Here is a 15,514-nt window from a genome sequence, read left to right as displayed (position 1 = left end):
TTAAGGTGGAAAGGTAAAAAGCATTATTTTCACTTCCATATCTAACTGCAAAATAAAAAGAAAGTTAACTGTTTTCATTATCTTTTTTTCAACAGCCTTTGAGTTTTTGAATATACAGTGATGACCATAAATACACCTCATGAACTGTCAGGACAGACCACGACTGGCACAGCAATGCACAACACATCAAATTAGCACTAGCTAAAACAGATCATTTAAAAAAGATGTGGCTTTCCAAAATCTCCTTGTGCATTTCTTTCTTTTTTTTTAACTAGCTTCCTGTGAAAAACAATTTGTTTGAAACAACTCTAGGCATTCCTGCATTCAGCAGTACATGAATTCTGACACATCTCTGGATTCATGCAGAACAAGTAAGAAAAAGAATAAAGTTTATTATTAAAAGAAAGTGCATTCCTGTGAACGTACATCTATTAGGAAGTGCTGCCACTCTTGACCATGGGAAAGTCTACAGATGACTTACTGTTGGTTTCAAGACTTTCACACAGTTCAGTTTTGACCTCGCCATTTGGTCTGTCATTTCCTTTTTGGGTCAGTTTGCTTTGCATTGTGGCAGCTGTCACTACAGCCTTGAAGCTCCGCTTCCGTTTTTGAACATTCTGCTCTGGATGAAAAATGATAATATAAACCTTGGGCATGTAGAGCATGCCCAGAGACACAGAAGCACTTAAACTCATGGAGACAGTTAGTGTTGTTGTCTGGATGTACATCTGGGGAAGGAAAGAAACAACATAAAAAAATCATTGTTATATTGATTTGATATAAGAAGGAAAATAAAGTATTAACTCAAAAATACTGGGTGGAAAGGGAACCAATAACACTCTTCCTTTTCTGTACGTATATCAGAAGGACCCTTGACTTTGGTTGCCTTTAATTATAGTAAAGTATGGCTATTTCATGTTGGTTTTTTAACATTAAGAGTAGGCGGTAGAAACAACATAATATTTATTAAATTTCATTCTCACAGAAGTAATCAAGATGCTGTAGCAACCACATTTCCAGAAAAGAAAGAAATATGTCTGTACAGGAAAAGAGGAGTGACAATAGGGTTAGCCTTTAATACACAGAAAGCTCTACAACAATATGCCACGTGGTGATTCAGTAGTGTGTGCAGCATGGCTCAAGTGGCAGCAAGCATAATGCAGAATCTAATGAAAACTTTGATATACTCTTTGAGTTTCAAGCTTGGGAAAAAAACAAATAGTTTCTCTGTAGGGAGGCATGAATATTCTTGAGTTTGTTGGGTTTGGGGTTTTTTTTTGTTTTTAACTTTTCCACCTTACTGTTGAATTCTAGTCCCAATGCTCTCTTGGCACACAATAAGCATATTAATATGTCACAGTCCTAACTAAGAAATTAGAAAATCGGGGAAATATAAAATCAGATCACAAAGGACTCAGTTCCCTATAGATACAAAGGAAAAATCTGACATTCCTGAGTGAGTCCGTCTATTGTTATCACCTACAAAAAGAAAGCAACTACGGTCTTCCATAGTCCCATAAAAGAAAATTACAATGATAACTCCATAAGGACAGCAGAGAGAAGTTCCTATTTGGAGAAGTATTCAGATAGTGTATTAGAAATAGTAACTATAGTTCTGCTCAATATTTATTTTTTCTTAGGAAGTTATATTTTATTAGACAACAATTTTACTTTACAGTTGTGTGTGGTTTCCTAAACTAAGTAGGAAATCTCTCAGTAATCATGTTGTAATATTGAACAAGATACTGCACCAAAACCTGCTTACTGCCTTGGCAGAAGATTCAGTGACAATGTTGTCAGGCATGATTTTAAGCACTGGCCAATACTATTGCATTAACCTGGAGATAAGGTAGTAAGTCTGTTTGCAATGTCACCTTCAGATCATCTGTTTTTATTAAGTGCCCTTGGGTAACTTGGCCCTTGGCAGAAAAGTAGAGATATAATAAGCTGGTGTGCAGTCACTATTATAGTTGAACATTTTTAAATGTTTTTTGGCTTACAAAGTTTTTCCATTAGATACTTTCTCCTTCGAGATCACAAATAAACTGTGCTCTCATTTAAAGCAATGTTAGGTGAGAAATGTGACAGATGTATTTTGGAAGGGTGGAGTCTTGCTCCGAACCACCTTGCAAAGTACCTGTATAATTGTACAGAAAACTGCCAAATATTACCATAAAATGAGGGATACCCCGATTTACTCTTTAAGAAAAGACTGACAATGCTTCAAAATTTGTAAGAAGCCGAACCTCCTTTCAGGGACAGCACCATCAAGCTTGTCTTCTTATTGTGCTGAGGAAAGCTATTGGAGCAACACCTTCCTTCATTTCACTAATACATCAAGACAATACATCAGGAAATATACACAATACAGTCTTTTCTTACACCAGTGAAATAATTCCATGCCTTCCAATCTCCAAAATGACAGTGGTGTGCCTGAAAGCAGAGCTTGGCATACATTGTGCATGAACGCTTCTGATGAAAACCTCACATGGTTACATTAATAAGAAGTTTTTTCAGACTTCTGTGGAAGGACCTCTGTGCAGATACACATTCACATGCAAACAGCACCAATGATATATCCATTTCACTCTGAACCAAATTGGCTCATCTCCAATTAAACTGGTACAGCGGTGGCTTTTAGGGTTAAGCATTGCATTAAGTGGTGTCCAAAAGCAAAAACATTTTAGTTCCTAAGGATGCATATATTTCCTAATGGGATTTTCAAAACTGAAATCAATGCAAGTAATACCTTTAACAAATTGTATTGCATACAAAAATTCCATTAAACATAAAAAATCCTTTTTTGAAGCCTTACCATTTTTTTAAAATCCAACTCATGGCAGTTAAGTGTCTAGCTGAGCCTCACCCACATAATCTGTAACAATGCCTGGCATTTAAATATGCATATTTTAAGTCCTTATCAAGTACCCAAGCTGTAAGGCTCATCTTCCTCTCATGTTTCAGTATAAGAGTTAGGTGATAAAAAAGGATAAAGAACCTCTGGATGTTACAGGGTAAAATACATACATTCATGTAATAGTACCAGTCATATTAGCAACAAATATGTGCATTATGGTAGATCTCAATGACTTTTTCTGTGATAAGAAGTCCCACAGTGCCAAGCTCTTATGAATACTAAAGAGAAACAGTGTCTGCCTGAAGGTTTACATTCAAGTAAGCTCCATAAGTGAATCAAGTCTAAATCTGATCATGCATTCATTGAAATAATAAAAACCCACAGATTTCGATGCACTCAGTGCAGGTATTCTGCATGAGCTATGTCATCAGATCTAATGTATTTTCTGTGGATTTAATTGAAATGACCAGCACAACAGTCTATTTAACATCCAAATCACAGATAGTTTCACATTGCAGATTACAGTTCATATGCAGTAGGATTTATTTCCAATGATTGCTGTGGTTTTGAACCAGCTACTATAATTACTGAAACATTAAAACTAGAGTGGGGAATTTTCTGATGGAACAGCTTTCAAATAGCAAGTATAGTCTTTAGAGAGCTTTGGTCTCAGGGATCCTGTTTTGCATGGATCACCCTTACTCTTTTCTCTTTAATGAAGCTAATGAGAAAGAAGGGCTTCGAGAAACTTGCTAGACCTTGAGAGGAAGGCTTTGAACATACACTTACATGTACACATTGTGTGTGGTGTGTACATCAGTCTGACTCCATTTGCTAATGCAATTGCATACTCAGCTGGAGACTAGTTGTCAATGACAGTATGGGTCTGATTCCTTTTCCTATCAGAATCATAGAATAGTTTGGGCTGGAAGGGACCTTTAAAGGTTATCTAGTCCAAGCCCCCTGCAGTGAGCAGGGACATCTTCAACTAGATCAGTTTGCTCAGAGCCCCGTCCAGCCTGACCTTGAATGTTTCCAGGGATGGGGCATCTACAACAACCCCTCTGGGCAACTTGTTCCAGCATTTCACCACCCCCATCATAAAAAATGTCTTCTTTGTATGTAGTCTGAATCTACCCTCTTTTACATTACCCCTTGGCTTATCGCAACAGGCCCTACTGCTTTTTAAATGGTCATTTGCAGGCTGAGAGTCTGTTTTATAGGACGGGAACATCCCCTGCATCTAATCCTTCCCATCTTTGGAATCCCCCTTCTTGCAGCACAAGTCTAGCAAACAGGATGCCACACACTTGGTTTGACTTTTGTCTGTCTCTTATCTTGTTTTATCCCTGACAAGAAGACAATGAGGTTTTATGGCTGTGCATTCTGGGTACTTTTATTATTCTGGGAACATAACTACCTGTAACTTTTACAGAATTAGCTGGTCTAAAAATCAAGAAGCAACAAAAGTAGTTCAGTTTAATAAGATATGAGGTCTGAATAATTTTTCATGTGTCTCACAGTGGTAGCTCGCTCTAAGTTACAGGAGAATAAAGGTCCCTTTCTCACAACGATTTATAGTTACACAGAAAAGAATTTCAGCATTCCTCACACTAAAGCCCCTTCTGAACTACAAACTTTTTGTCCAATAATGCCTTTCACAGATGTAACAAAGACTGCTATATCTATTCTCCTTGTTCTTGACAGTCAGAAGATATAAGACAGAAAAGTAAAATCATGGTAGCACATGGAAAAAAAAATATCTTTATACTATGGGAAAAACTTGAGACCTAAATACCTTCCTGTCTGCATCCCCCACCCCAACCCCACACTAGAACTGATACAGGACTTCTTATATACCGTTTTCCACCTCCACAATTGACAAATAATCCCTCACAACAGACTGTGTCTCATGTAAATGATCTAGACCCCCACTCAGACACATGATCTGTCTATTTCATAAATGACCTAGACCCTTTCCTCATCAGAAGGATCCTACAAGCTTGGTAATACAGCCTCTGACTGCCTCAGCAGCTAAATAGATAATGGCTGTGTAGGGATTTTCTATCTTCTACCACTGATTCTAGGACCACATATCTCCTTCTTTCCACTTTGAAACTTAAAATATGACATAGGAAATACTGGAGCACCAAAAAAGGCTATTTTATAAAAACACAGATACTCTGATGGTTCCTTCAATTTGGAAGTACTTGAAAATGAATTGCCTCCTTGGTAACCTGAAAAATTTCTATGCATCAAAGCAGGTGTGTGCACCGAATTGTCCCAGTGCAGGTAGCTGAATGACTACCTCTCAGCTAGGCTTCACTGCTTAGAATTGAAATAACCTCCAACTCTCCAGTAGTCCCCCCATCAGTTTGGAGCTTGCAGAGGCAATGATGTCATGCACACAGCATGCTTTGAGTTCAACACAAAGCAACCATTTCCATTAGAGAAAAAAAATAGTGGTACTGTCACAACTTTTGTCCAGATTGTGTCCTTGGTTTGAGTCCTCCCCTACTTTCACACATAAGATTATATTCAGGGTGTCTCCAGAGCTGCTAGTTTTCTCAGGCTATTTGTTTTTCTTTACTGCTCAGTTGTAACAGGTCAAATAGAGAGAGGGTACCTCCCACCCAGCCTGTTCCCTAATCTGGTTTTAATAGTATATCCTGGATAGGTGGGAGATATGGCTATTGTAATTTCTTGAGTGAATTGGATCTAAGTTTTCCACTTTGGTGCAAGTTCTCTAAATGCTAGCAGTTGTAACACAGAAGATGAACAAGTCCAGCAGTTAGAGAAGTGCTAAACCACAGAGGGAATTCTTGGTACATCTCAAGCTCTCAGGGTGCCTAGTGTAGATCCATCTCCACTATTCGCAGTCCAAAGAGAAGTGGATGTTTAAAAAGACACAGCTGGTCTAATGTCTTCTAATGGCTAATTCTATACAATTTGCCCTTTAGAAGTGCCTTTCTCCACAGGCTAAAGAAACAGCCTCGGTATCAAACACTGGAGTCTAAACCATCCTGCTGAGACAGATATACCCAGATAGGCACTCCTGAACGCGTCCCACAATGCCAGTAACAGAGCAGAAGATTGAATTATGATTTAATTTTTCCCTTATCCTTGTTACCAAATACTTTACGTCTGTTATGTGAATCTTCTCAGCTCCTTCAGCCAGTTTCATTTTTTAAGGCCAGAACTGCAGCAAGCTTCATTTCCCATGGGGGTTTTTGCTCTCATTCCCTTCCCCCTCTCTTGCCTTCACTCCCAGCTGTTGAAAGCCTTTACCAGATCCTTTATAAACAGAAGATAAATTATAATGTCATAAATAAAGATACATGCCATCTATCCAAGGCATCCCACAGATTGGAAAAGACAGCAAAATGGTCCCTCTCCGTTTGTGGTGGAGAGAGCACGAGTCTTTTTCGTTTCAGAAAAACAGTGAAAACATTCCTAGCCATCCGCACTCTGCTGCAGAATCTAGAAGCCTTAGAAAGACAGTCCCTTTCTTCTTTTAAAGTCATGCATAAGGTGCCAATAACTAACAAAAGGATTCATGCTTCTCTGCAGAACCTCCATCTCCATCAGCTTACACCTACAGATTTTTATTGCTTTCAGTGCACAACATACTTTTCTGTCTGGACCTGTGGGAAGAAAATTCATCTTTTCTTGAAGAAAAACATTACAGGTGCAAGTCAGTCATTGTTTTGCTCATATAACAAGATTATTAAACTTCACAGAATGAGTCACCTTCAAACATTTGTTCAGTTAGAAAACATGGGAAACTACTTAACATATATCTTTTTTAACCTTTTAAAAACATTCCTTACCAAACTATCAATTAAAATGTGGTTTTGAGAGAGAAAGTCAAAGCCTTCTCACAAACATGAAAGTACAACATTCATTCGGTTATCTCAAGCAGTAAACGTAGGCTGTAATTCTGTACGTTGCAGAGAAAACTGAGAAAACAAATCCTCTATTTTTATCTGTACATTTCAGTTGCTGTCAGAAACTATAAGAGAAAGGAAAGATCTAATAACTGATTTCAAATTAAATGTGTGCCAGCTTTAAAAAGTATGAACTTTCATTAAAGCTTGGATACGAGAGGAGCTATAAAGGTTGTAGCCGCAGTGGAACATGTATATACCTGCATTTCAGAAACAGAATTATGGTAATGATTTCACTGTTCAGATTTTCCACTTAAGCCTAATTTTGACCTTTCCTGCAATGTCATAAGTATTCCCTCTCTACCCATAAATTATTTTATGCAAAGAAAGGAATGGTTTTACTAGGTCTTTTTTTAGCATTGTATTTATTATTTTAAGGTAAGTAGATACAAAGAACTCAAGAGTTGTCAACTGCTCATTGGAAACGATATGTTCCACAACTGCACATTGCAAAATTTGCATTGCATAGTTCTCCTTCCAAAGTGTTATTTCACCACATGCCTAAAACTAACCTTAGTTCATCCAAACATTTTCCAGTGACTTCTCGTTTCATACCTGATTTTACCATAGAGGTGGAGTAGGACAGCTGTATCCCAAACAAACACAACTCCTGAAACTCCCTGGTAATGGAAATTTTAACACATTGGGAATGAGCAATGTTTTTTAAGGAAAAAAAAGTTCAGCTTTATTTCATCTGCAACACTTATTACATTGTTTAATTAAGAACAGTAATAAACTAAATTCTGCTTCTTTACTGCGGTCAATTCTCAGGACATTCATCTCATAGAAAATGCTAGCACTGCCTTGCAGACCTTCAAAATAATTTAAAATATCAGTAGGTAATTTGATTCTTTTTTCTTCTCATGTTAGGTTAGATATCCCACTATCATACAGCTTAAATTTACCACAGCACAAAATTTATTGCAGTATTATGGTTTTTAAAGGGCCATGTGATCCATTCATCTCATCAACCTTACTATAAATAGAGCCACAGTAGTCAGTCAGTGACCAAAGACTGATCTCTACTATGTTGTAATGTGTATGTCGGTCCTGATATTCAGGAGTACCGAACTCCAAAAGCTCAGGTAGAAAGTAGATACTCACAATTTGTAACACTAAGCTAAGAAATCTCCAAATAACGGTTAAAAAAGTCAATATTAAATAACCATACTGGAAGAAGTCTGTGCTGCATGAAAAAAATGAGGAAGGAGATTATTTAAAAGTAGTTATTATGTTATACATTAATTGAATCTTCAACATAATGTAGAAGTAGGATTTTTATGGTATATTGTGTTACAGTTAAGATCTTCTTATTGGCAAAATGCCAAGCAAAGAATTTATTGTTAGTCTAATTAAAATCTGAGCAGCCTAATCAAAACTATGGCAAATATTATTATTAATACATTTACAATGATACTAGCTTTTACTGTTCAAATTACTTCATTATTACAGGAAAATCGCATTAATAATGTAGCTAATGTGTTATACATGAACTTTAGAGTATCAGTCCCTTTTCTCCAGTGATACACACCCTGTCCATGCTCCTCTGGTTCCTAAGGGCAACGGATTCAGGCCTCCACAAGAAGAATAGAGGGAAGGGGAGGTTATGTTGAGCTGTCAGCATCCCAGTTCCTTCACCAGGAGAAGGTGCATGATGTTGATGGCTGGTGTTCCATCCCCTTAGTGTTGAGTCCAGCTGAGGTTACTTTTACACATATTCTGACACTATGTGCTTATTTGCTCTTTTTAAAAATGAGTTCCCAACTACAATCAGTCTATCTCCACCCATTAACTGCTTATTAATTGAAATTAAGTCCCAGTTACTTTGTTACTGAGTGGATTCACAGGATTGCTAGATCTTTACCATATCCAGTATTCAGAGACCTAAGCTGAAACAAGTTAGGCAGTAGTCTCCCGACTGCTGGACAATTGTTATCACAAGTAACAGAAGCTCAGGATACAAGCCAAAATATATCCTGAAAGTCCACATTGACAGGTCAATACAAAGCCTGTAGCCTTTTCCTAGTAACAAAAAATCGTATTTATTGGGCTACAGCTGGATACTCTGTACAACAGTGAATTTCAACATTATTTCCAATTTTATTTAATAAAAAATATTCCTTTATTATAAGATTTCCAAAGATTTTCTACCCGAGTTGTAGTCCAGCCTTAAAATCACTTTCATACTCCTTTCAAATACTTAAAAAATTAAAACTATCTTTGGTCAAATGTATTCTGATTTGCACAACTTAGATCCAATCATCTAGATAAGATGCAGCACATTTTAAAGAATAATTTTATTTTTGCACTTGTATAACTTTTAGCAAAATTTATTTTATAAAAATTGTTTATTATGAATTCAGTCTTCAGGTATCTACTTTGAATGCAGATTGTATTTACCCTGAGGCTATATCAACTAGCAAATGTGACAGGTGGACACCTATTCAAAATAAATTCATTCTTGTCCAGATTTAAAATTTATAGAGTATTACAATCCTGACTGAAGATCTATTTCTTATATTCACAAAACATAGAAAACATAGAAAAAGTTAAACCTTAATTGCTAGTTTATTATGCTATTATATGCATTTTAGTTTCTGTTTCCTGAAGACTTTTAAATATGCATTGTACCTGAGCTAAAGAGAAAATTGTGCTCTAGAAATACTGTAAACCAACCTCCAACTCTAATAATTAACTTGCTACTAGGTTTAGTTTTAAAATTTGTTTGTTTATTTAGTGCACATGGCTTAAGTGTCAGAGTTCAAGTACCTGATAGAGACAAATATTAAGTGAAGTACACTTGTTCAGAAGATAATTTTGTTTAGCATCTTCAAGCAGGGCATAATTAAGTTACTCTGTCATACAAAATGATGGAGGCTTAAGTAAGTAACAGCTGGTTATCCCAATGGCTGTACAACTGCAGGGCAGCCTTTGGCAGGAAAAGCTGTGCAAACACAACCAATACATTATGCTAATGGGACCAATGTAATGAGCAAGGAAGCAGCTAAAATGGAATGACAAAAAGAAAAACAAACAATCAACAAGTCCCTTCAGCCCTTAGCATGCATTTCAGTTGCGATTTATGAACGGAAATCTTACAATGGCTGTACTCGGGTACTAGCCTTATCTGGAAATGTTTACTGAGTCCATTTCTTATGTCAGAATAAGTTTAATGACAGCAGGATAAACCCACTGGTGGTTGCTCTCTTGGCTTCAGTGAATTTACACTGAATTGCTCCAACTGGTGAATTGACAAAAACATATAAAATAATAAAAAAATATTTTTTCATTAATTTTCTCTCTGATCATTCAGAAAAAGAAATTAACTAAACTGCAGTATAAGTGGCCAAAATTAGACTTAAAGATATGCACGTTATAAAAGTATTTCCCCCCATTACTACTAATCTCTAAAGGTTTCACTTGAGTGTTTACTTGCCTTGGTGTCACTCTGATTCTTTTTGTTCTGTAATTCATTAGGACACTGCTCCCGTAGAGTTTTTCTGTCAGATTTCATTCATTGCAGAAGGCCATTGTGAATTCCTTACCTAGCTCTGGAGCAGGACAAAACCCCCACTAACCCAAAATGGACAGTAGATCCAGGCGCCAGGTTCCTAGCTGCAGTGCAGAGGGTATGTTGTATGCTATACACAATACGTTCTGTGCTGCATCTAACCTACACCCTTTCAAAGTCCACTCCAAAAGGACTTTCAAAATAGGACTTTTCAAAAATAAGACTTTTGAAAAAGCCTATACTTCTTCTTAATCTAGGCCAACAATCATAATCTAGATTACCCAAAACAGAAGCAGAGGACAGGGATTTCCAGCGTTGGAGACAACAACCTGGAAAAGTTTAAGGACATAGCGAAACAGGGGAGAAGAAACACCTCAAGAGCAGTTAGCTTATAAACTGCTGGAAGCAGTAGGAATACAGAGAGGAGTCTCTAACATACATTTTGCCCTCTATTTCTCATATGTAAGTATAACCCACACCACTGCTGAAATGCTGGTGACCCAATAATCACACTGTGCTGGTTTTCGCTGGGATGGAGTTAATTTGCTTCCTAGTAGCTAGTATGGGGCCGTGTTTTGGATTTGTGCTGAAAACAGTGTTGAAAATTCAGGGATGTTTTCCTTACTGCTGAGCAGTGCTCACGCAGAGCCAAGGGCTTTTCTGCTTCTCACCCCACCCCACCAGCAGGAGGCTGGGGGGGCACAAGGAGTTGGGGGGGACACAGCCGGGACAGCTGACCCCAACTGACCCAAGGGATATCCCAGACCATAGGACGTCATGCTCAGCATGTAAAGCTGGGGGAAGAAGAAGGAAGGGCGGACATTCAGAGTGATGGCGTTTGTCTTCCCAAGTCACCGTTAGGTGTGATGGAGCCCTGCTGTCCTGGAGATGGCTGAACACCTGCCTGCCCATGGGAAGTGGGGGATGGATTCCTTGGTTTGTTTTGCTTGCATGTGCAGCTTTTGCGTTACCTATTAAAATGCCTTTATCTCAGCCCACAAGTTTTCTCACTTTTTCTGTTCTGATTCACTTCCCCATCCTACTGTGAAGGAGGTGAGGGAGCAGCTGCGTGAGGCTTGGTTGCTGGCTGGGGTTAAACCACGACACACACACAAAGGAATCTGGTGCATAGTGAAACTGATCATCTTAGACAAAAGTCTAATACGAACAGTAAGAAAATAAAATCCTTAAGCAATATATTCACACTGTCTATATTAGGACGTGCACAAACACGGAACACAGAGCAACTGTCCCTGCTCCACAGACTATTATCTAATTTTACATAAGGATTGTCAAAAATATGTCAAATAGCAGAAGACACTGATTCAATAGAAACTACAAGAGTACAAGCAATTTAGCAAACGGAACTTTGTTTTGGGTCATTTCATGTCCCTCTGTGATGGCACATGATTGCTGTATAAACCTGGCCAGATTCATTTATGCTGGCTACCAACAGTGTTTTTATTGGTTTCTAGTTAAGTGGCTTTGCATGCTCTGAATTTCACTTTGGCAGTCTTTCTCTGGGCTCAGATTAATGCATATATGCAAAATCTCAGCTCTTTTACCTCAGTCTCTGCGCACCTATCATCTCAAGTGACCTGAGCACACCAATTCAGAAGAGAAAGGGAAGAACTACCACCTCTTTTAGGCTATGCAAATGCTTATCTAGTTTCTATAAACATTGTTATTATGGACTCCCTATGTTCTTCCTAGAGAGCAGAACTGGTAAAACCTCACCATTATTTCACATCTGTCCAGATGCCAATTTACCAAGGGGAAAAAAAGTATGTCAGGGCAAACATATCTTCATTTCTCCCACTGAATTACCTCAATAGCACAGCCTTGTGAAGTGTCATGACTTTAGTTCTCCCTTTTGCCTCCCTATGATCCATATTTTGACACATTCTCATTACAATGCCAGTATCTTCTTGCTCAACAGCTCCATCTATCAGATACAGCAGATCTTTACACGCAGCAAGCAGTTCAATCTATCAAATCAGGGTCATGCAAGGAAAGACAGGCAGGGGCATATTCTTAACTTGAAGAAAGTTCTGCACCATGGCATCTCTTTAGTGCCACAGGACTAGTGCCAACCCACACACAGTTGTTCCTGCAGGCACAAGTAGGACAGTTTTATGACCCCATAGGCATCCTGTGCTATGTACAACACCCTGCTATGTGACAAAGCACTTTATCAATTGTAAAATTTCAGGCTAACCATACTTCTTTTCAAGCCCAGTCCTGCCATTCCACTACATGGTTCAATCCGGCCATATATACTGTGACCCAAATTGCCTTGTTTCTTTTGGATGCATGTATACTTATTTTACATATAATGTCATATGATGGCATGGAGTCCTGATGCTTCATCATTTGAACCAATATCTGTTCAGGATCCTACAGCTTCCCTCTGAAGTGCATACCTGCATTTCCTTTGTATGGAAACTTTCCTGGGTGACAGAAGAAATGGGAAAAAATGCAATCTCAAAGACATGGGCAGAAAATGTATGACTTGGCACTTGTCGGGGTCCAGGTACCTGGATAGGTAGCATATCCCAGTGCTTCTCAACCTCCAGGACAATGACATCAATTTGATTACACCAGAATTCAGCAAGAAAACGACAGAGTGGTTCTAATGTGGCTTAGCTAACTATTACCCAAACTTCTAATTTGTATTTGAAGTTTCTCTGTGACCTACAGAATCTTCTCGGTTTCTTCAGCAGGTAACTACATATTTATGGCATAGACCTGACACAAACACTATTTTTATGTAAGAACCTGGATAAGCTTTAAATTTCTTATGGCAGGATTTTGCTGACTCCCACAGAAATGTGCAGTATGAAGGTATCTTAGAGGACCATCTCTGAGGTATCTCAGGAGGGGATCTTAGAAGGGCAACAAGGTAGAGCAGTGATGACATATGTACCTCCCTTTCCAATCCCTCCCACGCATACATACAAACTCTCCTTCTACCTTTCACCTTCCATTTGCACTTTCTGTGTTCATGGTGAATCTTACTATGAACTATTCTGCCACATTATTTATTTATTTTTTTTAATTCAACTGCAACCCTCTCTGGTGAGGTTTCAGTTAGTTTCTCCTGGATAATAATACAATGTAGTCCTTCCACAATTCTTACATATCATTATTGACAATTATTTCTCTATTTGAACCCTCACCGCCTACAATGTCATCCATAGGTAATACTGCATCTTTACTAGAATCTCTCTGATCTCAGCATCCGACCTCCACTCTCCCTCTGTCATTCTTAACTGTCAAGAATTTTAATCCTGAAATAAAACCTAACATGTTAACTTTTCTGGGGGCAATACCAGCAGGTAGGAACTTATGTGTAGAAGTATGCAGCAGCAGATGTGTCTAAATTGCACTGCAGAACCAGCACCAAGGTGGGCTTGTGATTGATTCAGGGCTGACTCCACTATGCCTTGGCTGATAATATCTGGGGAAACTATGAGTGACCCAAACATTTATGTTACTGTCCCAAACGCAGTTAAACGTACAAGGTAAATCTGGCACAGTGGGATGCTCATGTATCCCTCTACTCTTGCTTTGGTAACTCTACACAGAGAAGACAAGCCAGCATGCTTCCCTTTAGAGATCTGGGATACTTCCTATATAGTCACTGTTATCATCTGCCACGAGGAGAGATTTGTTAATCAGTCTGAAAAGATACTGTCTATAATGATGGAACAGACCTCGATTCAAGCAGAATGTGAGGCATAGCTAGCAAAACATTTCCGTTTCCTACTGTTCAAATTTGAACTCTAAACTTGAGAATATGTTGGCCTGAGCCATGAAAAGATGATGTAAAATAATCTCTCAACTTTTAAATGGCTACAGTACTCTTTGATGTGCTAATGTTATACAATGGTGTCAGCATTACTGCTGAGAGGGAAACAGCTTGTCCCTCATGTGAGCATTCTCAGTGTGAAAAAGAGTTTTTGTCCCAGATGAAGAAGTGATTTTTTTCTCAAACTGAAAATCCACAAAAACATGCAAAAATCCATATCAGTTCAACTGAAGAATTTGGTTTCATTCTTTCCAAAAAGATTTTGCTTTATTTATAATTATAGTCAGTTCAGGTTGGAAGGGAGCTCAGGTCTCTAGTCCAACATTCTCCTCAAAGCAGGGTCAGCTGTGCAGTTAGACCAGATGTCTCAGGTCTTTATCCAGTCAGGTCTTGGAAATCCCCAGGGATGAAGAGACATTGCACAGCCTTTCTGGGCAACCTGTTGAACTTGACTGTCTTCAGAGGAGAAAACGGTTTTCTTTTTATCCAGTCTGAATTACTTTTGTTTCAATTTACGCCCATGGTTTCCTGCTCTCCAACCACACCCCACTGTGAAGACCCTGGCTCCATGTAGGCACTGGGGGCTGCTGTTCGGGGTGTCCAAAGCTGTCTCTGCTCCAGGCTGAACAAGCCCAGCTTCATCAGTCTCTCCTCACAGAGCAAGTGCTCCAGCCACCAACCATCATGGAGGTCTTCTGCTGAACTTGCTCCAGTTTATTGATGTCTGTCTTCAGTACAGATACCAGTCTGTCTTCAGTACTTACCAGATGTGGCCTGATGAGAGCTGGGTAGAGTGGGATAATCCCTTCCCTCAATCTATCTATCTGCTTCTGTTAATACAGCCCAGAAGGCTGTTGGCCCTGTTTGCAACCATGGCACTGCTAGTTCACACTCAGTTTGCTGTCTGTGAGGCCTCCATGTCTTTTCCACAGAGCTTCTCCCCAGTCAATCAGTTTGCAGCCTGTGTCATTGCAAGGGCTCTACCTTTGCATTTGTCCTTGTTGAATTTTATGGGTTTCCCACCGGCCTATTCCTCCATCCTGTCTAGGTGCCTCTTGATGACAACCCTTTCCTTTAGCATATCAACTTTTGAGCCCCAATTTGGTACCATCTAAAAACTTCATGAGAGTGCAGGTCATTGCCTCCTACTGGTCATTGATAAAGATGGAGTCTGTATCAGGACAGGTCCCAGAACCAATCCCTTGTTACTGGCCTCCAAGTATGACCTATATCCACGACCCCCTGAGCCCCATCACCCAAACTGACTCTTACCTATTTGGTTGTACACCCACACAGACTATAACACCCTAACTTGGGCAACAAAAAATTGTGGGACACGGTGCCAAAAGACTTGCTAAAATCAAGGTAAATGATGTCGCCAGCTCTTC

At 38.9% G+C, this 15,514-nt stretch overlaps 1 protein-coding gene across 4 annotated transcripts in view; it reads right to left on the bottom strand.

Moving 5' to 3' along the window:
• The window catches only part of GRM8 (glutamate metabotropic receptor 8), a 358,666-nt gene that overhangs the window by 5,591 nt on the left and 337,561 nt on the right, over window positions 1-15,514 (bottom strand). For 3 of the 4 annotated variants that reach the window (XM_049814189.1, XM_049814190.1, XM_049814191.1), the window contains one exon: window positions 427-728. In XM_049814189.1, the coding sequence (XP_049670146.1) occupies window positions 432-728 (297 nt within the window). In that variant the 3' untranslated portion in view covers window positions 427-431. The remainder of the gene's footprint in view (window positions 1-426; window positions 729-15,514) is intronic. The other variant, XM_049814188.1, reaches the window with a different exon arrangement.

This window comes from Accipiter gentilis, chromosome 11, assembly GCF_929443795.1.
Source record: "Accipiter gentilis chromosome 11, bAccGen1.1, whole genome shotgun sequence".
Classification (NCBI taxonomy): Eukaryota; Metazoa; Chordata; class Aves; order Accipitriformes; family Accipitridae; genus Astur; species Astur gentilis.
The sequence above is the reverse complement of the archived record's forward strand: the minus strand, read 5'-3'. Positions and strand labels throughout refer to the sequence as shown.